This window comes from Urtica dioica, chromosome 9 (assembly GCF_054948205.1).
Source record: "Urtica dioica subsp. dioica isolate 48M chromosome 9, U.dioica_male_clone48M_v1_H2, whole genome shotgun sequence".
Lineage (NCBI taxonomy): Eukaryota > Viridiplantae > Streptophyta > Magnoliopsida > Rosales > Urticaceae > Urtica > Urtica dioica.
Genome location: NC_142764.1, coordinates 23,722,653 through 23,748,379, shown reverse-complemented (window position 1 = coordinate 23,748,379; position 25,727 = coordinate 23,722,653). Strand labels below are relative to the sequence as shown.

Below are 25,727 nucleotides of genomic sequence, written 5' to 3'. Positions count from 1 at the left end.
TTTAAAACCATAAAAAAAACATTGCATTGTCGGAGAGAGATTGAGAGAAGCCGATACGGAATATAAAACATATATAGATTTTGTCAATTTTTTTATTATAAAAACACTTGTATAATTTTCCAATAAATAAGAAATTTGTTTTTGGTGGTTTTTGTTTTCCCGAATGGATTTCCTATTCTCGTGTGGAAGACTAAATGTGTATTACCCAGTGAAGTTAGACTCGAGAAATATTTTCATTTTTTTTTTGGGAAAAAAAAAAAAAAATGTTCAGCATCCTCCTACCAAAATGCCTTGGAGTGCAAATTACATAAGATGAGAAGAATGAGAAGAAAAAGAAAGAGATCCTAGGAAGAAAGAAAGAGATTTCGATAAAAATAAAAGGAAGAAAGAAAGAGACAAAACCCTTTTAAGTTCATAAAACCCAAAAATCCGTCGCTACAAAACTCTCTCAAATCGCCTTTTTTTTTCTTGCTTTTAAGGATTATTTTTAGTTCTCTCTCTCTCTCTCTAACATGATATCTGTCGCCCTCAATCGCGACTTTCCCACCACTTGACTCTCTCTGCCCATTGTTGTTGTTGTGTTTGTATGCGCATATATTATATATATATAAAGGTTTTAGGTTTTCCATTTGAGGATGAATCAGACTCAGTCGTCGTCGTCCCTGGCCAACGACGTCGAGGACGACACCGCCCCTCTCTCCGTCTCCGGCGAGGAATCCGACGCCGCCGCGTACTCCACCGCACCGGACGAAGACGTCGTAGAGAATACTCGCGATCCCATGGACGCAGACCCGGCGAGTCCCGCCACCGTCTTCTGCATCAGGCTCAAGCAGCCTCGCTCTTACTTGCTCCACAAGATGAGCGTTCCCGAGCTCTGTCGCAATTTCAGGTTAGGGTTTTGTCTCTAATTACAGCACTGATTATTGTCATTTTGTTGTTCGGAGGTTCAAATTTGCTGCACTGGCCCTAGGTGAATAATCTTCTTGAAGTTAATCGGCGCTTGGTCTAAACTAGGGATGGGAAAGGAAGTGTCTTTTTATATCCTTCTTTCACTTGCAGTCGTTCTGTACTGTATTGAATTCATTGCTGGAATTTTTATTTTGCTGGATTGTGAGTCTCGGGTAAAAGACCAAGAAGGGAAAATCGGCAGCTTAATGATTGGGTCCACCTAGGTTCTATTCATTACTGGGCAGATAAATACTAGCGAAAATTATAGAAATGGTGCCGGATTATTCGGACCGTTAAGCTGGTGTATATCTCCTATATTTGGTTTTTCCTTGAGAGATCTTCGTTTTTTTTCTTGTGTTTTTGTGTTTGGCTTGAATGCGCTTTTATTATCATTAAGAGGTGAGATTCTCTGCAACTTTTATAATTACCGACTTTTCTTTCTTCAGTGCCGTTGCTTGGTGTGGGAAGCTGAATGCCATTGCTTGTGCATCGGAAACATGTGCGAGAATTCCAAGGTTGGAAATGATCTCTTGATAATGTTTTACCTTGGGCATAATTAGTTTTGATATATATTTTTTTTCCCTTTTCTTATCAGCGTGTCAATTGACGTTAACCATATCTTAATGGATGTGCTGTTTGTGTTTTTGTTTTACCTTATCCGCGTGATCACACACATTACTCATCAATAAACTAGTATTATTGCGAGCTTATCGTTAACCATATCTTGATGGGTGTGCTGTATGTGTTTTTGTTTTACCTTATCAGCGTGATCACACACATTTCTCGCTTATCAATAAACTAGTATTATTGCGAGCAAAATTTTCTTTTAAGGAATTTTAAACTATCTTTATCATTACGATTAATACCTTATTTGCATACATGAATCACAATGTAGTTAAGGGCTATAAGAAGGGACAACCGGTTAACCTGTAGCCGATTTATTTTTTAACCGGTTAACCGGTCAGTAAAGAAGGGAGAAACTCTGTTCCTTATTGTACATATAATTTTGCTAACTAAGAGTAGTTTTAATGTTTCGAACGCCGCAAAACTGATCATATTTTCAATGCTGCAAATCACGTCAGTAACGATTGAGTTTTGGAAGAAATTATGAAGCTCGTTCAGTCATGGTACTTGCTCCTATAATTTTTTGACACATGCCATGGATTGTATACCATTGGCGAGGTACTTTAAAAAAAAAAATTATTCTAGTTTTGGTCGAACATATATCATTCTTGGTTAATTTAGATATGCCTTGTTATTTTTTTCTTCGGACGGTTTTATAAGATTTATTCTGTGTTTCTTTTCGTAGTTCCAATGCGAATTCGCCATTTTGGATCCCCATTTATATTGTGATCCCGGAGCGACCAACCGAATGTGCAGTTTTTAATGTGGTAGCAGGTATCATTTAAAGTGATTGAGTTTTTAGTTAATTTCATTTTTCTTTCTTCGATTTTGTCAAAATTTATGCTTTCATTAATTGCTGTTATGATATATATTTTTGCAGACTCCCCTCGTGATTCTGTTCAGTTCATCGAATGGTCCCCTACTTCTTGTCCCCGTGCCTTACTAATAGCCAATTTCCATGGAAGAGTGACGATATGGACTCAGCCTTCTCAAGTAAGATACACCAGCTACAATGCTTTAGTATATAGAGAAAGGTCTTTGTATAGAAGGGTTTTTACTTGCATCCTCTACTTTTTTTTTTCAGGCTATAAACATATGTAGCTTTTTTCCGCTTATGTTTTTTTTAATCTGTTTGCTTTTTTAATTACCGATTGGTTATTGAGTTTCTTCTGATTTCCCATCTCAGGGTCCGGCTAATCTAGTGCGTGATGCTACATGTTGGCAACGTGAGCATGAGTGGCGTCAGGACATTGCAGTTGTTACGAAATGGTTATCGGGGGTGTCTCCGGTAGGTAGTATTTTACATAGTGTTTATTCTTGATATCTGTGATTGAGTATTTGTTTGTTTGGAAAGGTCAATGAAGTGTTATAGGTCTAATCTTGTTTCATCACTGTGGAAAAACCAGTATAGGTGGCTTTCTTCGAAATCTAGCTCTGCCTCTAGTGCAAAGTCAACTTTTGAGGAAAAATTTCTTTCACAACAGTCTCAAAATTCAGGTATGTCATTCAGTACAATGTCTACATCAGTGTTTATAAAGAAAAATAAGTCAAGATAAAAATAAAAGACTACATGACAAATAAATGAGTATTTAATGACTAATTCTTGTAAATCGTTCTTAAAAGAATAAAGTCCCTTTTCTGTGCTTCTACCTTTTTTTTTCCTTTCCATGTTGTCATATGTTGGTCAATCTAGCTGCCCTATTTCTGACTTTCCTGTACATCATAAATGCTGTGTGTCTGACATAATTTTTGGTCCTCCAGCTAGGTGGCCTAGTTTCCTTTGTGCGTGCTCTGTTTTCTCGTCGGGTTCTGTTCAACTGCATTGGTCTCAGTGGCCTCCTAATCACGGCGCCGAACCGGCGAAGTGGTTCTGTACAAGTAAAGGACTATTAGGTGCGGGGCCCAGTGGAATCATGGCCGCCGATGCCATCATAACAGATAGTGGAGCCATGCACATTGCGGGTGTTCCGATCGTAAATCCTTCAACCGTAGTGGTTTGGGAGGTGACTCCGGGCCCCGGAAACGGATTTCAGACGACCCCGAAGACAATCACAGGCAATGGGGTTCCACCTTCACTTAACCCGCCTGCTTGGGCAGGTTTTTCTCCTCTGGCTGCTTATTTATTTAGCTGGCAGGAGTATCTGATATCTGAAGCAAATAGCGGTAAAAAACAGACAGACCCAGGTTTAATTGATGCAGTACAACTTCATTGCTCTCCTGTTTCAAATTTTTCTGCGTATGTAAGCCCTGAAGCTGCAGCTCAGTCTGCTACTACTACCACATGGGGCTCTGGAGTTACTGCTGTTGCATTTGATCCGACACGTGGTGGTTCCGTGATAGCTGTTGTCATAGTTGAGGGTACGGGCTCTCGCTGTTTATTCCAATGATATTTTCAAATTTGATACGTCTTTATTTTGTTCTCTTTGCGAATTCTTTCTTTTGTATTTATTCGTTGTAGTTACCGGTTACCCACTAGATGGTGTATTGTAATGTGTAGTGAAGTGTTTGTTGTTATTCTTAACCCCTTTCCTTCTTTAGTGATACCTTAAATGGTCTATTCGTATAATTCTCTAGCATTAATTGCATATTGTCTTGTATCAGTTGATTTACACTACCAGTACACCACTTTTTCCTAGAAATCTTAAGCAGCTGTTTAGAAATCTTTCCTACGTGATGTATGTATTCACGTTTGGCAGAGGATAATTATTGCCTTGATAGGGAATTTCACCCTTATCTTTGTTACTCTTTTTGTTGCCACCGGTCTCTAAAATTTCACGTGTTCTTTCGTTGCAAGACCTTTTATTGGGTGTCTTCTCTGTTAAGCTTCCCATAGTGTTGTGCTACATAAATTATAGGCATTATTTGAGTGAGTCTAATAAGCGAATGTTTGGCCGGTTGCTCCATTATAATGCCTTGTCTTTTCTGATGTGGATTTTATTATTTTGGTAAGCACTGAAAAAAGAGATGGTGCAGCTGGATGAATGTCGAATTTACGAGTCATTTAACTCCGTTTTTTACATTTATCATGCAGGGCAATACATGTCTCCATATGATCCGGACGAGGGTCCCTCAATCACAGGATGGAGAGTGCAACGGTGGGAATCCTCTGTTCAGCCAGTTGTCCTCCACCAGATATTTGGAAACCCAAGTTCGAGCTTTAATGGGCAAGCACCTATGCAGACAGTTTGGGTGTCCAAAGTGGACACGTCTATAGAACCGACCACTGATTTCAAGCGTCATCATCCAGCTACGGCAGGATCGAATTCGGATGCAAGAAAGACATATGAGTCGAGTGTGGAGAAGATAAAGCGAGTCAGTTTCGATCCCTTTGATCTTCCTAGTGACGTAAGAACACTTGCTAGAGTCGTCTATTCTGCTCATGGGGGTGAGATTGCTGTTGCTTTTCTGCGTGGTGGGGTCCATATTTTCTCTGGCCCAAGCTTTGCACCTGTTGATAACTACCAGATAAATGTTGGGTCTGCCATTGCTGCTCCTGCGTTCTCAGCCACGAGCTGTTGTTCTGCTTCTGTTTGGCACGACACTGCTAAAGATCGCACTGTTCTGAAACTTATCCGCGTTCTTCCTCCTGCTGTTTCAAGTAGCCAAGAAAAGGCCAACTCGTCGACCTGGGAACGTGCCATTGCTGAGAGGTATTTGATTTTGAAAAAAATAATGTCTAATAATAATTGGACTTACTAATAGTGTCTACTGTGATTATTATGCATATCGAATGGTAGTCCTAATTGTGTCGGCGCAGATTTTGGTGGAGTCTTATGGTTGGAGTTGATTGGTGGGATGCTGTTGGTTGTACACAAAGTGCTGCTGAGGATGGAATTGGTAATACATTTTACTTTTTGCTAGTTCTATTTAAGAAAATCCAAATGAAACTAAAATATAAGTTTTAGATAACTATGCATTTCTTTTCTTAATTGATACGCACAGAAGTATATCTGACATTGGTCTTGTATGCCAGTGTCATTGAACAGAGTTATTGCTGTTTTGGATGCCGATTTTCACTCCCTTCCTTCAACTCAGCATAGGCAACAATATGGTCCGGTAAGTTAAATTTTACCGCAGTTGACTATTTTTCAGTAAAAAAAGATACCTTATTCTGGATATTTAATTGATATTTATTTCGTGCTTAGGCTGTTTGTTCACAGTCCATCCCGTGTTATAATTTAACTAATGGGTGGTCATAATGGGTGGTCACTGAATCCTTGAATGGTACCCTTGAAATGAATGAATGGATGTGCGTCTAGGATAATCTCAGAAAAGATTTTTAGGTACTAGGCTCGACTAAAAAAGTGTATCATGTTAACCCGTGCATTTTAGTTTAATCTTCCAGTATCCAACGGAGGACTAGAGGCCTAATTTGATCAAGATTTGCTTTCTGTTTAATGGCCCAGTTATGGAAGTTCTGAGATCAATATAATATATTTGCGTAGCACATTTAGCTTCTGAGTTTTGCTAGTGACTTTGTTAAACTCAAATGGATAACTAATTATGAACTGTTGATACAGAGTCTAGACAGGATAAAGTGCAGGCTATTGGAAGGTACAACTGCACAGGAAGTTAGGGCAATGGTTCTAGATATGCAAGCAAGGTTATTATTGGACATGCTGGGAAAAGGAATAGAATCAGCGTTGATAAATCCTTCTGCTCTGGTGTCTGAGCCGTGGCAGGCATCTGGTGAAACCTTGTCTGGAATTGAGCCTGATAAAATGGCCATTGAACCAGCCCTAGCTATGAGTATCCAGGTTTACTCTCTAAATCAAAACCATTCATCAATTTGTCAATTGCTATAGATTATTGATGATTACTTGTTCCGCTCCGATTGTTGTTTATGTGCAAACCTTTTACCCCTCCACATCTTCCTCTCTAATCTAATGCTAAAATTTAGGCATAACACTTCTTATTTCTCCATATCTCTGATATTGTTTCAATGTTGTGCAGGCGTACGTTGATGCAGTTCTTGATTTAGCTTCTCATTTCATTACGCGGTTGAGGCGTTATGCAAGTTTCTGTCGCACTTTGGCAAGCCATGCCGTTACTGCAGGAACCGGAACTAACCGTAATTTTGTGGCTAGTCCTACTCCAAATGCCGCGTCTCCTGCAACAACACAGGGTCAGTCCCTGTTCCTATTTTGTTACATTTTCAGCTACTCACGACCATTTCATACAATTTGTTTAATAGAGACTATCTCAAGTTCTAGATACCTTATTCACCGATTAGGATAACTTTCAAAAATGTTTAATTGTTTCAAATGGTTATGTTCTCCTTTTCTTCACTGCAACTTTAATATGTTACGAACTCATTAATTTTCAGGGCCTCAAAATGGAACGACAAATACAACTGGAAGCACCCAGATGCAAGCTTGGGTACAAGGTGCCATAGCAAAAATTAGCAGTACGACGGATGGTGTATCAAGCTCTGCTCCAAACCCAATCAGTGGTCCAACATCCTTCACGCCTATTAGCATCAACACAGGAACTTTCCCAGGGACCCCAGCTGTAAGGCTGATTGGGGACTGCCATTTCCTTCATCGCCTCTGCCAACTCTTACTCTTCTGTTTTTTCTTTCGGAGAACCCGCGTTGCCGGGGCTGCAGCACAAAGAAATGCTGAACCAAGTCTGCAAAAGGCCCAGTCTGGTCCTCCTGCGAAGGCAGAAGAGATTAGTTATGCTTCTGCAAAGCAATCATCGGTTGTCAGATCAGATGAAAATCAGGCAGCCCGATCTGGTCAGGCCGTGCCCGGCACCAAAGTAGCTGAAGAAGGAGGAGGAGCTGGAAGGTTAAGACTAGGCACTGGTAATGCTGGCCAAGGGTATACTTTCGAAGAGGTATTCAAATTACATTAGGTTCTTTTATCCCGTTCGAGATTAGGCATAGCCCTTTGGATCAATAACAGTTTGAGCTTAATCTAAAACTACTTTAATTTCACATTTTTGTTCCATGCAGGTGAAGGTTCTGTTCCTCATACTGATGGATCTTTGTCGGCGGACATCCACTTTAGCACACCCTTTACCTGTTTCTCAGGTGGGTAGCAGCAACATTCAGGTTCGCCTGCATTACATCGATGGTAATTATACAGTTCTTCCAGAGGTGGTTGAAGCATCGCTCGGCCCTCATATGCAGGTATTTCTGTTCTTTCCACCCTCTCTTTGGCTGTGTAATTATTGGAAAATAAACAAAATTATAATACTAAAGAACAACGGATTTAAGTCGAAACCCAAGTGGGAAAATATTCAGAGAAGTAGAATTTACACTATCTAAAAGATTGCTAAAAGTAACCCCAATTGGTTGGTCTAGTGGTAAGGGCGATTTTTGGGAACTTATCATTTCCCGGTTCGATTCCACCTAGACGTAACAATTGGGGCCATTCGAATAGTCTCCCGATCGATAATGCCAGTGCCTCCTGGATTTCAGTCATATTTACCGGATACCATGGCCTTAAAAAAAACTTGCTACAAATTTATGAATGATTGTCTTGATCTTGGCGGTCCACTACCACAAGACCCCTAAAAACACAAATTTCAGCTTCACTGTTGGGACTTTGGGTTCGGGCCAAACCAAATCGGGTTCACAAACTCTTTTACTCTTCTCCGCAATGATGAATCTAACTTGACACTGAACTATTTGGCTATCGGTTACGCAGAATATGCCCCGGCCTAGAGGTGCTGATGCGGCTGGTCTGTTACTCCGAGAGTTAGAACTTCATCCGCCAGCTGAAGAGTGGCACAGACGGAACATGTTTGGCGGGCCTTGGTCTGATCCAGACGACTCGGGCTCTATGGAAGACAGTCCCAGGATGAGTAACTCAGCTGACCCAATGGACTTCAGCTCGGTTGAAAGTTCTGATATTTACTACAGCCCTCAAGGCCTATGGCCGAGAAAGCGCAGGCTCTCCGAAAGAGACGCGGCTTTTGGCCTCAACACTTCCGTGGGCCTCGGGGCGTATCTTGGTATAATGGGCTCTCGAAGGGATGTTGTTACCGCCGTGTGGAGGACTGGTCTTGAAGGGGTTTGGTACAAGGTTAGATTCATCACCGGATTTTATGCCTTGCTTCTGATAAGCGTTTATAATTACAAATTTTGATTACTGGGATGTTGGTGGTTATGCATTGCAGTGTATAAGATGTTTGAGGCAGACTTCAGCTTTTTCTTCACCGGGTGCTACGAATTCAGGTAACCAAAACGAGAGGGAGGTTTGGTGGATTAGCCGCTGGGCTTATGGCTGTCCCGTCTGCGGTGGAACTTGGGTTCGGGTTGTATAGTCGGTTGAGTAGTCTTTTGCTAAAGATTCTTTCATTCAACTAGTACCCTCAGTTCGGACCCAGTTTGACCTGATTGTGAAATCATTTAGAACAGAGGTTGCACTATTTGTAGTTTTGATGTGTACGTTAGCTTTTAGCTGTAGGTTTTCGTTCTTACATTTGTAACAGAGGATGTAGTTCGGCTTATATTGGCTTAATAAGAGTAACATGATGCTCGTAACGTCGTATAGCTATTTTTTTTTGTAGAAAACAAATCACAAACCTAAATTAGGCATTTCAGCCAAAATCTCATAAGGTAAACCAAGAGGGTGAAAAAAAAAAAGGTTCAAACATACGTCATCATCAAGTATGCTTTTTTAGCTAGTTTATGGGCCAAACGTATTACAAAGTCTTGGCATAAATACGATAGAGAGATTTGCATCAAAGTCACAAACTCGGCTCCAAATTGCAAATGAGTCACGACGAAAAAAGGTGTTGCATAGATGTCACTTCGATAAAAAAAAATAGGACCAAAATACCCTTACGCAGATTTCAAAGTAGACTCGCAGTCAAATATTTCGAAAAAAGTAGACTCACAGAAGAAATTACAAAGAGTAGACTCGCAGTGAAATATTTCGAAAAAAAATAGACTCACACAGCAAATCACAAAAAGTAGACTCGCAGTCAAATATTTCAAAAAAAAAAAAGTAGACTCCTTCACAAATACAAATACATCAACACAGATTCCTTCGTCCTCTTCTTCCCCGATTCCTTCTCGATCTGGCTCCCGAGCCTCGCCGTCGACCACAGCCCCGACGGCCTCGCGTTCTCGTCGCCGTCGCCGGTGGTCTCCGCCGAAATCAGGCTCTTCCTCGCCGACGACACCGATCGGAGAATCCTCTTCTCTAAACTCTCGATCTGCCTCTTCTCTAAACTCGATTCATTCTCGATCTGCCTCCCGAGCCTCGCCGTCGACCACAGTCCCGACGGCCTCGCATTCTCGTCGCTGTCACTGGTGGTCTCTGCCGGAACCAGCCTCTTCCTCGCCGACGACAAAGATCGGAGAATCCTCTTCTCCAAACTCCCGATTCCTTCTCGATCTGCCTCCCGAGCCTCGCCGTCGACCACAGCCCCGACGGCCTCGCCTTCTCGTTGCCGTCGCCGGAGAATCCTCTTCTCCAAACTCCTGATTCCTTCTCGATCTGCCTCCCGAACCTCGCCGCTGTCGCCGGTGGTCTCCGTCGGAACCAGCCTCTTCTTTGCGGCGGCGGAGGAAGATGAGGAAGGGGAGAGAGAGTTGGCGAGCTTCTTCTTGTCGGATCTGACCGGAGAGTTTGAGAGAGATTGATTTTATTATAAGAGGGTAATTTAGAATTTCTATAGGTGACACAAATGCAAATAAGTGATACGGATGCAATTTTAGCAAATAAGTGACATAAATGCAAGGAATTGCTGAAGTTGTGACTTCAGCCGCAAATGCCACAATAAGATATCGCACGAACAAAAACAAATAAAAAAGCTAATAGTATCCGTAATAATGATTGACGAGGTTAACCATCACCTCACAATCAGGCTGTACTATCACACCATCTTGAAGCTCAGGAAAAGGTTCTCTTAAGACCATGAAAATTTTTCATATATTCTGCAACCAAGGGACCGAAAGACCGTGCAAGACGAACACTTTAGGCAAGAAGAACCATACCTATAGAGTTTTATAGATACCTCCAACTCTGCATTTTGTCCCATCCACACCAACCCGCCGTGACATCTTGGGTAGGGGAAAGGCCATCATGGGGATTGTGGATGAGTAGGCCGGTGAAGTTGTGGCTTGCTTCTTGCTTGCCTAATAGTCCCATTCACAAGCTCGGTCGTTGTCTATACTCGGTAGTTGTGGATCATGTTCTTCCGCCGGTTCCAAGAACCCTATATAGCCACCACAAAAAGCTCAAAATCTTGTGAAGATAGAGTAGATTTCATATGAATACGAAGTGCAAGAGTATCTCCATGAAAAATTAAACTTTAGCATCTTTCACCAACCAAGCGACTTCCAAGCATCGACAATCTCCCTACATCCCCAAATGGCACGAACGGGGATTCCTTCCCCTGGAGACAATGGGGGCAGAACATGTCAATTTTAATTCTCGACGAGAAGATTTTCAGAAGTAGGAATCCAATCTCGTCCCATCTTCCAAATGAAACTTTGAATTTTTGGCGGAACTCTGAGCTTCAAAACACACGCCCACCAACTTTCCGTAGCTTAAAGAGGGGGAAGTTCCTGCCACCGAGCGTAAGGCGTAAGCCACTCAATACCCACTTCAAACCTAATACTCGACATCTTTACTGAAGTGCCAAATGATCTTGTTAAAGATAGTCGTGTAGGATCCGAGAATCTTCAAAACCCTCGAGACATCGTCGTCACCCTTTAGCTAAAAAAACTCACATTCCGTCGGGGATCCGAGACCCGTCTCGAAGGAGGAAGCCATTGTCTCTCGAGATCCACCTATCTTTTCTCACAACCATCGTCGAGCTCAACCTAATCCATCAACGGGAGCCTTCTAAGATAACCTCTCTTCCCCCATAAGATACCATACCATAAGCTAGAAGCTTTATATGATCATCTTAAGGAAAATATGCAAGCGTCGAGAATGTAACTTCCATTGAGGGCCCTAAAAGCAAGGGTATTTGGAAAATAAAGAAAACGCCACACGGTTTTGGCGAGAAGCACTTTGTTGAACCACTCCAAGTTTGCCAAATAACTTCATTTGATTACGTTATTAATGTATAATATTTGTATTATATTTAGTAGTTATATATTTAGTAGCTATTACCAATTCTGTAATTAGAGTAATATCACGTATTTAATTATTATATTTTAGATTATTCTGTATACTATTTAAAGCCCGAAGAGGATAAATAAAATTATTATTCGACTCCACCATATTTTACTTTATGTATCAGAGCTTAGGTTTTAAACCCTAGCCGCCAATATGGCAAAGTTTGCTAAAAACTCATCTGGCACATCAGTCGAAAACTCAGCGTCCCACTTCACCTGTTAGCCGCTTCCAACCGGCTTAATAACATCCCACAAATTGAATGGGAGTAATTTCCTACTGTGATCCCAATCGGTGAAGCTATTCATTCGTGGTCGAGGCAAATTCAGCTACATTTCCGACACCACCCAAAAATCAGCCACAGATAGTCCCGAGTTAGACCGATGGGAGGCTGAAAATTCCATGATTATGTCATGGTTAATTAATTCCATGCCGGTATCGGCCGAACCTATCTCTTTCTTCCCACCACTCATGCTATATGGACTGCTGTTAGCGAGACCTACTCAGATCTCGATAACACTGGACAATGGTTTGAGCTTAAAACTCAGTTGTGGAGTTCCAGGCAAGGAGAAAAGGCGGTCACACAATATTACAGTGACAAGAAAACCCTATGGCATTAGATTGATCTCTTTGACGATCACGAATGATCACGAATGGAGCTGCACGAAGGACCGAATCCTTTACCAGAAAATGGTGGAGAAATAGCGGGTCTTCAAATTTCTTCTATGTCTAAATAAAGACCTCGGCTAGAGTCTTATATGAGCTGCATGTTATAGTTCTTTTGTTCTTACTATGGCTGTATCTCTGGTTTCTATGTATCCGTATTGAATAAAATAATGACAACAATTCTATGAAAAAGCTACTTCTGTCGACTCCCAAAGAACATTGGACAGGAAAAAAACACATTACAGAAATAGATAATACCTTAGCACCTTTCCACTCTAGTTCATGCTCTATAGGAAATAACAACAAACACATGACCCTCTATTCAACAACAATGCAGTCTCTTTCTTAAAGATATAGATATGGGGAAAACCGAAAACCCGTGGCATCTAACATACGAGGACGTCTCCTGTGCCGAGACCCTTTGCTGAACACCAGAGAAGTTTTCGCTGAAGTCTGTAGAGAGGAGATTCGTCGTACTGTCATGCTTGGTCAGATCCCAGCCTCTACATCAGAAAATTTGGCAGTGTTCACTCGGAAGCCAGATCCAAAAAATCGTGTTCCCACTGCACGCCAATCTGAGCGTCCGACTTGTGAACATTGCGGCAAGGTTAGCCATGTTAAAGAAAAGTGCTAGAAGATCTACGGCAAGCCCGCTGACTTTACCCCAAAGGCTCGTAGCAACAATAAAAGCTTTCAAGTTTCCAAAGAGTCAACCTCTCCCTCTTAACCATCGCCTTTCAGCAAAGAGCAACTAGAGCAATTGTATCTTCTGGTGAAATCACCTTAATTTGCCTCTTCTCATAATCCATCCTCATCTTTTGCCCAAAAAAGTATCTAACCTTGTGTCTTCTCCGCTAGTCTAAGGCTTTGTTTGGTAGAGAGGAGGGAAATATGGAAGGAGGGATTGAAGAGGAGGGAAATAGAAGGAAAAGAAATAAATGGATTGTATCTTTCCCAAAATTTGATTGGTATGTTAAGAGGAAATATTAAAATTCATCCACTTCTTGTTTGGTATAAATAATAAAGAAAAAAAACATGACTATTTTTTTATTATACTAATGACATTAATAACTCTTTTATTATATGAGATCAAATTGTGTAATTTATCCAAAAATAATTTGAACAATTTAATATATATATATATATATATATATATATATTAATATTTATATATTATAAAATATGTGAGTAAAATAACTGTATTGTCTACATATCAAATATATAATCAAGGTACATAAATAAAAGTATATAACAATAATTTTAAAATTATGTTTAATTTTAACTCATTTTTGTTTCACCTCCAAAATAATTTAAAAAATAAATTGTGTATAAAATAATTAGAGACTATGAAATTGCATCAATAAATATTATAAATGTAATTTTCATAAATAAAATGCTATGGATTTCTACAATCCTTCCAAAATGGAGATGGAAGTTTTTTGGTGGGTCCTACGGAAACAAATTCTTCCCTCCATCTTTTTCTCTTCATACCAAACAAAGGAAATGTATAATCCATCACTCCAAATCCCTCCAACTTAATCCATCGCTCCAATAATCCCTCCTACCAAACAAAGCCTAAGTAAAATAGAACCTTGATTCCTCGATTCCGGGGCCACCGATCACATTATTTGTAATTCTCATATGTTTAGTACATATTTTCCTTTATCCTGTAACAAAAAGGTCAAAACAACTAATGGATTCTTATCTTCCATTGTCAGAAAGGGCACTCTTGTACTAAACTATCTCATCAGCCTACAAAATGTCCTCAATGTCCCAAAAGTGTCATGAAATCTCATATCTGTTTGCTTCCTTACTCAAGATATTCAACTGCGTTTAATTTTTTCTCCCTCTGATTGTGAATTACAAGACCTGCTCACTGAAGACGATTGACAATGTTAAGAAAATTAGAAGACTCTATCACCTCGACACAAGTAGCGTTCCTTCGTAGCATATTGTTCATATGAAGGAACAATATTTATTAATTGATTATTTATAAAAAAAAATTATAAAACGTTAAATATTTAGAAATTTCTTTAATTTTGGTGGCTTAATTTGTTACTTATTTGTTAAAGTAGTTATTAAAAAAAAAAAAAAAAAAAGGGAAGGGAAGGGAAGAAGAAGGAGGGAAGGGAAAAAAAAGGTGGAGGACGAACAAACAAAGAGTTTCGTTTCACATTCATTTTCCAGAGAGAGAAAATGAGCGGCGGCCATGGGAGTGGAGGCGGAGGAGGAGGACCGCATTCTCTTGCGTTCAGAGTAATGAGGCTTTGCAGACCTTCCTTCCACTCCGACCCAGCTCCTCTCCGTCTCGACCCCTCCGATCTCCTCTCCGGCGAAGACCTCTTCGATCACCCTCCTCCCACTCTCTCCTCCTCCGCCTCCATCGCCGCCGCCGATTCCGACTCCGATCCCTCCTTCCGTTACCGTTACCAACTCCGCGACTCCACCGACTCCATCGGCCTCTCCGGCCTCCTCGTCCTCCCTCAAGCCTTCGGGTCCGCTTTTTCATCTCTTCTTCTTCTTCCTCTTTCTGTGAACTCCGAATCTCTGATCCCGATCTTCTCTTATCGCAGCGCGATTTACTTGGGAGAGACGTTTTGCAGCTACATCAGCATCAACAACAGTTCCAATTTCGAAGTCAGAGACGTCGTCATCAAGGTAACCATAAACAACGTGAGCTCGTTCCTCGCTAGGGCATTGTGTGAGTGATTTTTTTTCCGAATTTTCAGGCGGAGATTCAGACGGAGAGGCAGAGGATACTGCTTCTCGACACTTCCAAATCGCCGGTCGAGACAATTCGCGCCGCCGGGCGGTACGACTTCATTGTCGAGCACGACGTCAAGGAGCTCGGAGCTCACACGTAAGAGAATAGATGAAATTAACGTATTTTATTTTATTTTTTCTCTTTTGCTCTACTTTGATTGATGAAATGAATCATGTCTGTCTGTGTTTGGGGGGAATTCAGATTGGTTTGCACTGCGCTGTACAATGACGCTGATGGCGAGCGCAAGTATCTTCCTCAGTTCTTTAAGTTCATTGTTGCCAATCCCCTTTCTGTGCGGACCAAGGTGATTTTTTTCCCCCTTTAGGAACCTGTTTATGACTTGAGGTCTTATTATGTTAGTTATTGTGAGTGTGTGATTAATTTTTTTCTTCTTTTTGTTTCTGTTCTTCAGGTCCGTGTTGTAAAGGTATGTCACGGTTTCAATCAAATTTCAATTTTGAATCTGCAACCCATAAAGATATGTGATGGTGAGGAACGAGAGTTGAAGCTGAGTTGGTCTATGTTTGTTTGGGCTATTAGTGTATGCGTCTGATTTTCCTTGGTATTTGTACATTTAGGGTGGCTTCTTGTTGACCAAATTAAACTTCTTTTGGGATGTTATTTTAAATATTTGTTTGACTAAATTGTCTTAAGGCGAACAAAAATAATTTGGTTCACAAAGAGTAACTGTGTAGTAGATGCTTCGATAGTTCATCTTTGTGATTCTCTTTAGTGTTCATCGACTTCACGAGAATTGTGTTGTACTCTTCACTAGGTCTAAACTCTGATAGTTATAACTTACAAGGTTCGGTCCTTAAACAAAAGGGAAAAGAAAGTAACAATCTTTCATGTTACTGACAACGACCTTGAATACTTGTGTAGTCTTTTTTGCTTTGAAATTCCCTGGACTTCAATACACATGTCCTTTCATTTCATATCTCACAGGAAACTACCTTCTTAGAAGCGTGCATTGAGAATCACACAAAATCGAACCTTTTCATGGATCAAGTTGAGTTTGAACCAGCTCAAAATTGGAGTGCAACGCTACTCAAAGCAGATGAACACCCATCTGAAAGTAATTGTGAAACGAGGTGAGCAACACTGTGTTTTCAAAAGTGTCCATTGTTTTAAACACATTGGTCTTTCTCGGTCTATATAGCTGTCTTTTACTTGGTAATTTTGCTTAATGATCTATGTTTGTAAACGTTTGTAATGTATCTCAGAGAGACCTTTGAGCCTTCAGTGCCTATCAAATCTGGTGGAGGAATTTATAACTATCTTTATCAGCTAAAATCGTCATCAAATGGCTCTTCCGAAACTAAGGTAGAGGGAAGTAATGTTCTCGGTAAACTTCAGATAACATGGCGAGCAAATCTGGGTGAACCAGGTCGTCTCCAAACACAGCAAATTCTGGGCAACGTAAGTGATTATCGATAACTTTAACTAATATTTTCTTCTCTTCTTGAATTCTTTTAACATGAATACCTTGAAAACAAAATTGCATATCCATTACTCTTGATTGTTAAGTTTCTTCTGCTTGACAATCCAGTTATAACATGCACAGGTTTATAACAAGGAAAGAGCTCTATGGTTTTTTGAATCTTGTTGAATAGTTTTCACTGGTGTATTTTTTTAGATTTGGGGACGGACAATAATATCGTGTGCACAAACAACGAGAATCTGGCATGATCTGCATTTGTAGAAGTATTTCTGCAGCTGACATGTGTGGTGTTTGAATAATCTTGCTCATACTTTTTTTCTTCTTTTTTTGCAGCCCATAACACAGAAGGATGTTGAGCTACATGTCATGAAGGCTCCATCAGTTGTTAACTTAGAAAGACCGTTTTCTGTAAGTGCATGCTTAAAAGTAAACATTGGTTGAATGTGTTGTGTGTATTTCATTCATATATATATATATATATATATATATATATATATATATATATATATATATATATATAAACTTCTAAAAAAAAGCTATAACAAGCAGGAATATCTAACTACGAATTCAGATAAAACTTGAACGTCAAGCTAAGACCAATCGCATCTACTTCATGAAATGCGTAAAATGAAAATTAAGTGATTAATTCTTTAAACATATTTGTACTCGTATTTCGGGGCAAATAATTTTTAAAGTTTATGGTGGTTAATTCTTAGATTTTATACCATGTGAAAAAAGGGATTTTTAGCTGATCCAATACTTTTTTTGCTTCAGCTGCCATTGAAGGTAATGAATCAGACTGACAGAGAATTAGGCCCCTTTGAAGTTTGGCTATCTCAGGATAATTCACTTGAGGATAAGGTTATCATGATTAATGGCCTGCGGAAACAGGTAATATAATAACATCAAGTTTTCTTGTTTGATTCAGTCAATTCCGTCCTACTACGTCGTAAAGTTAGTAGTACTATTGTGCTTGAGGATATCGTTCATAAACACTCCTGTGTGTTTTTTTCTGCACTACGGCCAATAAAGTTGTTTATGCATACAAAACAATTCAACAAAGATTCCCATTTGTAGTTTAGAATCTGCTATATGCATCTAACTCTTGAATTATTTTGAATCTCATCCAAAACTGGTGATATCCAATTGTTTTGGAACTAATGTCCTCTGACAGTGAAAGGCATATGTAGAGATTTTTGTAGTTGCCTAATTCTCTTTGTTCAATTTTTTTTTTCTTGCCATTCCTTCTTACTCTTGACACACACAGGTTTTGCCGGAGATTGCACCATCTGGTTCCACAACTTTCACCTTGGTACAAAGCATGCTTTCACCAGAATCTTAATCATCATTACAAATATCCAATTGATTTTGTTACCATAAAGAATAATGTTCTACATCTTTATCAACACCGATATTGTTACCTGAATCATGTCCCTGTTATTTGTTAATCCCTTCGCATGTGCAGAACCTAATTGCCACAAAGCTTGGAGTCCAGAAAATCACAGGCGTTACTTTGTTTGACATGATAGAGAAGAAGTCTTATGAACCTTTGCCAGAATTGGAGGTCATTTGAAATTCACCTATCTTGTGAATATTTGTATTACTTTCTTCTGCAAATTTGAATAGACTTCAATTACTGACCTGTGTGAATCCCATTTTTTTAATCATCATATATCGTTTCATGTTTTTTTATAACCAAATCGTTTGGAGTTTGATCTTTATTTTTGAATTTTGCAGATTTTCGTGGATTTGGACTAAATATTAGGCATACCGGTGTTCTCTCTCCCTTTTTGGGAATTCAGTCAACCATCTAAGATTTCAGCGGATTCTTGATATCCCATCGAGCAATTGGGACTGGGAAATCTATCTTGAATCTGATCAACCGTGGTATTGCCTTCTTGCTTCTGTCCATTGTTAGATCTACATCCCTGAAAAGCTAGCACTAATCCACGAGCGTCTCAGTTTTTAATAATTGATATATTATATAATTTTTTAGAGTTCTGACCAATGGTTGCGAAATATTGTAATTTAGATTCTCATGTCAATAGTTTATGCAAGGTTGATAAATATCAGGCACTCCTTTTCCCCATGTTGCATATTGAAATTCAAGCAAATTCTATATAACTTTGTACAGCTTTTCTACAGTAATTTTCAAAAGGGTCAAGCGGCTATATAGTCAAATAGAACTTAAGTTTTTGCAAAATAGCCATAGTTTGTCAATTACAAGCAAACTAGTCAAAGTAAAATTAATCTAGGTTGGATTAAATTTAATCCCACGAACTATAAAGACAGAATGTAAGCTTTATGAAGGCTGGATTAAAATTAATCGAGGCAGGATTAAAAGTCGTAGTACTCTCAATTGACTATTTTGCTATACCTAATGAAACTATGGCTATTTTGCAAAAGTCATAGTTTAAATTGGTTATTTCATACCATTTTTCCTTTTCAAAACTATAACTTGTTTCTTTATCTACAAGCCTTGTAGCCATTTTATGGTCTCAGTGAAAGTTCACAATTTAACTTTTCTAGTGTTATGTTGCTATTTACCTTTGAAAATGCCCATATAAGTTTGTCGGCGAAGTTATTAACTTATTATTAATAAAGTAACCTCTTATAAGCTAATGGCATAAGAGACATCCATGAATGGAAATATCTTAACATTATCAATATCACCCGATTAAAAAAATTACTTCCATTTTATTCTATTGCCCTTTTCTTCTTTATCCAGAGCACTTTTCCTTTTTTGGCCCATACTCCATCATTTTTGTTCTTCCTTTTCTCTCTCTTGATTTGGTAGGAGACACAAATGGTCTTTGTGCTGCTTTGGATTCAGTCTTTATTCGGAATTCTATATAATATGTATTCATTTGTTATGCTTAAATTAAAAGGCGAAAACAAGCTTGATTTTTAGATAAACATATTCCTTCATTTATTTGAAGATGACATGTATACACAAATCTGCAAAGAAAATAACACATCAAGTGTCCACAAGCTCTTGTCTATGTTACCTCAGTTGATCCCTCATAAAGAGGAAGGAAAAAAAAAGACGAGTGAAATTAAAACCAGAAGAACGAAACAAACAAATTAAACATAAACGATTGGCAGTATACAAGCACTACGAGGACTACGAACCCCAAGCATCCCACTTGGCTTCACTCCCGACACGTGGCATGCTCTGGATCCTTGACTGAATATCAACCTTGAAATTTGACCCACACATGACTCCCTCACTATCAATCCTTGGCATTGCCTTCACCTTCTTATTCGGATGCTCAAAGCTCATCAACCCATGCCCACTGTGAAACATACACCCTGCAAATTCCAACCAAATCGTTCTTAATCTGTTCTTATAATTACTTCTTGTTTTCATTAAAAAAAAATCTCCATTTTAAGTAACCATTATTACCATTAGGGAACGGAGCGAATGACTTGGCACAGCTGTCCTTAATGAGCCCCAAATTCTCCGAAATCACCGCAGACCCATCGGCCGCAATGCCCCAATACAGATTCACTCCCTCGTCGCCGCTCTGCTCAGACAACGACCAAAACAGCCAAAAGATTAAACCTTTTGATGACCCGAGTTCTCAGATTTCAGTTTTGTGAAAAGGGTGGCTCACCAGAGACGCGAAGACGGAACCGGCTTTGGTGTCGTAGACGACGAATCCGAAGGCTCCGTCGAGGTCCTTGAGGACTTGGTGGGCAGGGTAAGGAGACCTATCGCGGAGCGTCCTATAAGCCTCGATCACCAACATCGCTTCGTTCGTGCTCTTCGACATCCCGTACTGCCTTATCAGGCTGCTTATATTGTCCACTCTTCCCGTGAAGATACAATATATCTCGTCCATGCCACAGAAATACCTGCCATTACCAATCGCATCACTGTTAAATTTGAAAGATGTGTGATCAGATTGTCATTAATTTTTGTCGTTTTTATTACCTCTGGTGCTGAGCTGTTTGTGGAGGGGAATAGGCGAGAGCAGCCGAATCTCCGAAGCCGATAGAGAAGGCATTGTTTTGGTGAGTGGCCATGAAATCTCTGAGGATTTCTTGAGCAAGTCTCGGCTTCTTTCCGGAGCTCGAAACCGGGCTGTTCAGCTCTTGGGGCGGCTGAACCAACTCCTTGTTGAATATCGCCAACATTTTTTAAGTTTTTTTTATTTTTTTTTATTTTTTGTTGAAATTTCTTGAAGAAAGGAAAAGCTTCTCAACAGAAACAAAGAAAATGAGATGGTGCAAATGTAATGTTTTTAAGCAGAGATGAGAAAGAATGTGATGTAAGGATGTGGCTACGCATTGGGGTATTTATATTTGCTTTTTCAAGACGAAGATAATAAAAACAATAATAATAATAAATAATAATAATAAAAAGTGATGTAAACGTGGCAGCATTATCCAAACCCGGTGATATTATTTATGATAGAGGAGAGGGGATACACGGAAGCGGAAAAGGAAAAAAAAAAAAAAAAAAAAAGGAAATGTCTATTTTAATTTCAACATGTTCGTCGTACAGTGTGTGTATGATGTGACTCGGATTCTTCACCTAAAATAATATATATATATTTAAAAATATCATCCTTATCCTGTGGTATACTCAACCTTAGCTATCAAAATCATTTCCCTGAAACTGCGTCCTATAGTAGTTTTTCCATTAAAAGTTTAAAACCAATGGAAAAAGACACACCATAAACCTGGACCCACTTTGGTAATTAGACTAAGATGACGAGGCAATAGCGTTGGTTGGAGGTTTTTTTTATTTTTTATTTACATTTTATTTTTGACTTTTTTTGTTTGGCTTGGGCTTGGGCTTAGGTTTCTGTAGTGGGCCCCGGGAATATATGATCTGAATCTGCAATGAATAAATGTGAGAGAGAGAGAGAGAGAGAGAGTTTTTGCTGTGTGCGGTGTGGGTGGCAGTGACTATTATCCTAGTCATCACAATTATTACCTCTCCATTATTTTTTTGACTTTTTCGTTTCTTTTTTCTTCATTTATTTTTTATCAAAGATATCTCTCAAGTCTCAACGGCTGTAATTTCTTGTCAAGTCGTCATTGTAATTGGACAAGGTAATTGCTTTATTGTAATTGGATAAGGTAATTGCTTTGTCACTACAGACGTATCACCAAAAACAAAATCACGCATACTTTAATGAATCGTCATTTTTGACAAAAAAAATTGTCAAAAATGAAAATATCCTGCCAAAGCAAAGCGAAATCAAGATTAATTCATCTAGAAACGTGCCGGTGAATTGGGCAACCACCACCGCAAAATGTTTGCAGTAATTGGAGATTAAGAAGAAAAAGTGATCGTCAAAATGCGTTACAAACGAGGAAAATAGAATCCAATCAATAAACGAGCTTACAGTCATGGACACGTCACCACCGCAGATCTGGCAAAGGATCGTGCCAATATTATACTTGAATTATAATATGTTTATTATTGATAATTTTTTGGACAGTGTAACAAAATAGTCAAAATGAAACTATGAATTTGTTTTTAGCTTAAGTAAATAACCGACAGGTTTATGTGGTAATAATTATGGTCTGATTTGCCCTTATTTATTAACAAATTCGTCATTTTATCTTCTACTTTTTTTTCCTACACTTTTTTTTACATAAAAACTTCAAAAAACCATATCTATCTCATATGAACTCGAAATTGAGTGATTCTAAATCCTACGGATTCGTGACACCGAGATCTTCAAAAATAGATCCATTGTGTTTGATGAAAAATCATGTTTAATACCATAGATGTAGAAAAATCACGTTACTACCTTAAATATGAAAATAACTGAAATTTTTTGAAATTATAAAAAAAATGGAAACGTAAATATGAAGCATTAAACATAATTTTTCATCAAACACAATGAGTCTATTTTTGAAGATCTCGACGCCACGAATTTGTAGGATCTGAAATCACTCAATTTCAAGTTCGTACGAGAAAGATACGAATTTTTGAAGTTTTAATGCAAAAAAAATTATTTGAAAAAAATATGAGAGAAAAAGTGACGAATTTGTTAATAAATAAGGGCAAATCAGACCTTAATTATTGCCACATAAGCCATTTGGCTATATCCTTAAAAATTGTCAAACGTATGCTAGATTAAAAATCACATGTTTAAAGTGGCCTACTTAGTTACAAATTTCTAAATTTTTTTAGTTTGTATACGTATTTTATTTTTGTACACTAAAATTTCAAATAATATTATTTGATTACCTTTTTTTAATGTATATATGAAAGTTTTGGTTACAAAACTTATTATTTTAACATATTTTAATCATTAAAATTAATTGTAAGTACCAAAATTTATTTTAAGATAATTAAATAGGTATTTGTCTTTTTTCAGTTTTGATTTTTTTTTAAATAGATTTTTTTGTTGAGATGACCGAAAATACAACTTTAATTACATAGGTCGACAACATCAACCATCCATCCTGTTCGCATTTGATCTTAGACTTAAATACAAATCCTGTTTTACAAGTTCAATCATTTTCTAACAATAACTTTCTAAGGACCGATTATGACCGAAGATTAACTATAGAAAGCAACAATAACAGCTCCAATAGCACAAGGGGGTGGCTCGACTTCGTGGCGGTCACCTCCCTAATTTTTTTCATCCTCTTGATGTATCGTTCTTTGCATTAAGTTAGACACATTAATTTTATTGATTTGTATGTTGTTTATGTGTTTTAGTTTGTTTATAAAATAACCATCTTATAGAGTTCCCTTGTGGTTTCTTGGTATATCTAAATTTATACATGTTTGGGGTCCTCTTTTGTTGTTTTCGATATAATGTGTGCATTCATTGGTATCCCTATTATCAGCATTCTTCACACATGTGAACCACCTAACGTTTCCATTTGATTTCATCAATAGGTCTGATCGATCAAGTCGATCTTTGTATTAAAATTATCAAAATGAGGATTAGTGGTTGCATACCCTTATGTCTAATGGATTTCTTTGATTATCAAGAAGAATAAATAAAAAAAGTTTAATAAATTGATTTTTATTTAATTTTATTCAAATGGGCTCCTCAGTGGAAATATGATTTTATAATGAATTTTTTAACCGGCTTAGAAAATGAGATGAAAAGTGAATTAACATACATAAAGTAAAAACTTCGATAAAAAAAAAACATAAAGTAAAAACAACAAACAATTGTGAGTAAGCTACTATTATGGTTGTTTTTGGGGCTCTTTGGTAGAGATTCTATAAGAGAAATTTCATTTTTAGACCATAAAATAATGAAAATATATCGATTAGACCCACTAGTTAAGAAATATCCAAATTTCATTTTTTAGACCTAGTAGTTATGAAAATATCTCAATTAGACCCACTAGTTTAAAAATATCTAAAATTGAACTTTTGTACCAATTTCAGACGGAAATACATTTGCAAGACCATATAACCTCTTTTGACAAAAATTCATTCACTATACAAATCCGACCAAATCCGATAAAATCCGACCAAATCCGACCACTCCGACCAAATCCGGCCATTTCGACCAAATCCGATAAAATCCGACCGAATCCGATGATATTCATAAAAAATTTCCATAATTTTTAAGAACCCTAAAACCTATATTTTCGTCCAAATCCCATTCAAATCAACCTAAAATCACTATAAGCACTAAAATCATGTATCCTATCAATCCTACACTAATCAAACCATGAAAAAAAATATATAAAACCTAATATTTTTTTGTCATTTTGAGTTATGGCACTTTGAGAGTTTGACAACCACCAACGCCGGAAGGAGATGGTCGGATTTGGAAGGTGGGTCGGTCGGATTTTGATAGAGAAGATCGGATTTTTCTTGTCTCGGTCGGATTTGAATTTGTTCGGTCGGATTTGGGGAGAGAAAGAGAGAGAAAGTGATAAAGTAAGAGTGAAAGAGATGAAGTGTGAGAGAGAGAGGGTATATTTGAATTGGGGGTATTTTTGTTCGAAATTAGAGAACCTCGACTATGGTTCACGCACATTTAAACACCATAAATTCATTTATCGGACCTAAGACACATATCTAACTAACGAAACTTAACTATTATTGTGATAAACGTTCTGGTGGTGGTAAAAGCTTTATTTAAATCTAAACTATTGAAACTTTTTTAAACAAGAAGAAAAAAAATCCCTACATAGAAGAGACTAGGTCGAGCTACCCTGGTTCGTACGACGAGGACAAACCAGCAAATATGGAGATGGCCATGACTTTGAGCTCCGAACCTCAACCATGAAGAGTTAATTAGTACTCCTCCACAAAACTGAAAAACTTGAGAAAAGTTAAGAATTTAGTCAAACGACATTTTTTTTTTATAGAAGCAAGACATATTTGTTAACTAGGAATTTGATTATTTTTTTAATATTTACATAATTAGACTATAGTTTTAATGAAAAATAGTCATTTGACTATTTCATATAGATTTTCTTTTAGTAAAGTATTAGTTATTAATTGTACTATGTCTTTTATTTTCAGTCAAATTAGAACGCATATTAATTTGGGACTGGTTAAATATATATTTTGACCATCCGATTATGACTTGAATTTTTATGGTGCATGCAATGATAATAATTTGATAGACATAATACATAGATACATATATAGTATGTTCATGCTATATTTTCTGCACCAGATTGTTCTAAGCATATATTATACTCTGAACAACTTTATTTGAAAACAATTACGTAACAATTAATAAATAAATAAATAATATCTGCAAAGCATGACACTGCCGGTGCGTTACGGTTATAGTTAAAGATCGCACATCCTGATACGGCTTAAATTTTTTTTTTTTTTTTAAGAAGCCCGGCCATCAAACCGGGAAAAGCAGTGAAGCAATCCCTGTTCCGAAGGAGGTTAATCTGCGAGAATAAAGACCGGTTTTCTATAAAGCCTGATTCAAGGTATAAGCTGCGATACCTTATTGGCATATGGGATTGTTTTCTTATCAGTATTTGAAGTGGCTCGTCTTTACTTACAGTCACCATGTTGTAAATATTGAGCCGACCTTGGATGCCACTTTCTATATATTAGTTTGGTTTTCATTATCTCTTGTCACACTCACACATCACATTTCTTATAAGCTACCTTTACTAGTGCGAACTATGGGCTAAATTTCATCTGAATATGTACGATATCTTGTGAAGCACAGAAAGTCAATGAGATTTTGGATCAACTGCTTTCTTACGACGACGAAGACCTTGA

At 38.1% G+C, this 25,727-nt stretch overlaps 3 protein-coding genes across 4 annotated transcripts; 2 read left to right on the top strand and 1 right to left on the bottom strand.

Annotated features, from left to right (window-relative positions):
* Nucleotides 1-489: 489 nt before the first annotated feature.
* On the top strand, nt 490-9,067 carry SFR6 (sensitive to freezing 6). 2 transcript variants are annotated; one of them, XM_089625563.1, is made up of 16 exons: nt 490-889; nt 1,395-1,463; nt 2,258-2,346; nt 2,453-2,565; nt 2,759-2,860; nt 2,979-3,069; nt 3,334-3,930; nt 4,604-5,222; nt 5,330-5,409; nt 5,546-5,628; nt 6,093-6,329; nt 6,526-6,697; nt 6,899-7,413; nt 7,532-7,708; nt 8,229-8,606; nt 8,701-9,067. In XM_089625563.1, the coding sequence occupies exons 1-16, from the start codon at nt 636-638 to the stop codon at nt 8,845-8,847; spliced, it is 3,723 nt and encodes a 1,240-aa protein (XP_089481689.1). In that variant the 5' UTR covers nt 490-635; the 3' UTR covers nt 8,848-9,067. The 2 variants fall into 2 exon arrangements, with proteins under 2 accessions (XP_089481689.1, XP_089481690.1); XM_089625564.1 differs by lacking the exons at nt 490-889; nt 1,395-1,463 and having other exon boundaries at nt 2,324-2,346; nt 2,984-3,069.
* Nucleotides 9,068-14,416: 5,349 nt separating this feature from the next.
* On the top strand, nt 14,417-18,704 carry LOC149385984 (trafficking protein particle complex subunit-like protein). Its single transcript, XM_089626604.1, has 12 exons — nt 14,417-14,818; nt 14,897-14,981; nt 15,053-15,183; nt 15,289-15,391; nt 15,500-15,514; nt 16,033-16,178; nt 16,311-16,506; nt 16,862-16,936; nt 17,303-17,419; nt 17,796-17,840; nt 17,994-18,092; nt 18,266-18,704. Exons 1-12 carry the CDS (start codon nt 14,520-14,522, stop codon nt 18,284-18,286), a joined length of 1,332 nt encoding a protein of 443 aa, XP_089482730.1. The 5' UTR covers nt 14,417-14,519; the 3' UTR covers nt 18,287-18,704.
* A 728-nt stretch (nt 18,705-19,432) lies between these two features.
* LOC149385983 (stem-specific protein TSJT1-like) lies at nt 19,433-20,819 on the bottom strand. The gene is made up of 4 exons (XM_089626606.1): nt 20,466-20,819; nt 20,146-20,386; nt 19,935-20,055; nt 19,433-19,840 (listed from the first exon to the last, which is right to left on the bottom strand). Exons 1-4 carry the CDS (start codon nt 20,666-20,668, stop codon nt 19,653-19,655), a joined length of 753 nt encoding a protein of 250 aa, XP_089482732.1. The 5' UTR covers nt 20,669-20,819; the 3' UTR covers nt 19,433-19,652.
* Nucleotides 20,820-25,727: the final 4,908 nt, after the last annotated feature.

Excerpts from the sequence above, each read along its gene's own strand:
- LOC149385984 (XM_089626604.1), top strand. The coding sequence starts at position 14,520 with ATGAGCGGCGGCCATGGGAGTGGAGGCGGAGGAGGAGGACCGCATTCT. Across the intron at positions 16,179-16,310 it reads GAAAGTAATTGTGAAACGAG|AGAGACCTTTGAGCCTTCAG; the intron begins GTGAGCAACACT and ends AATGTATCTCAG. Across the intron at positions 16,507-16,861 it reads CACAGCAAATTCTGGGCAAC|CCCATAACACAGAAGGATGT; the intron begins GTAAGTGATTAT and ends CTTTTTTTGCAG.
- SFR6 (XM_089625563.1), top strand. The coding sequence starts at position 636 with ATGAATCAGACTCAGTCGTCGTCGTCCCTGGCCAACGACGTCGAGGAC. Across the intron at positions 890-1,394 it reads GAGCTCTGTCGCAATTTCAG|TGCCGTTGCTTGGTGTGGGA; the intron begins GTTAGGGTTTTG and ends TTCTTTCTTCAG. Across the intron at positions 6,698-6,898 it reads GTCTCCTGCAACAACACAGG|GGCCTCAAAATGGAACGACA; the intron begins GTCAGTCCCTGT and ends ATTAATTTTCAG.
- LOC149385983 (XM_089626606.1), bottom strand. The coding sequence starts at position 20,668 with ATGTTGGCGATATTCAACAAGGAGTTGGTTCAGCCGCCCCAAGAGCTG. Across the intron at positions 20,387-20,465 it reads CAAACAGCTCAGCACCAGAG|GTATTTCTGTGGCATGGACG; the intron begins GTAATAAAAACG and ends TGGTAATGGCAG. Across the intron at positions 19,841-19,934 it reads ATTCGCTCCGTTCCCTAATG|GGTGTATGTTTCACAGTGGG; the intron begins GTAATAATGGTT and ends TGGAATTTGCAG.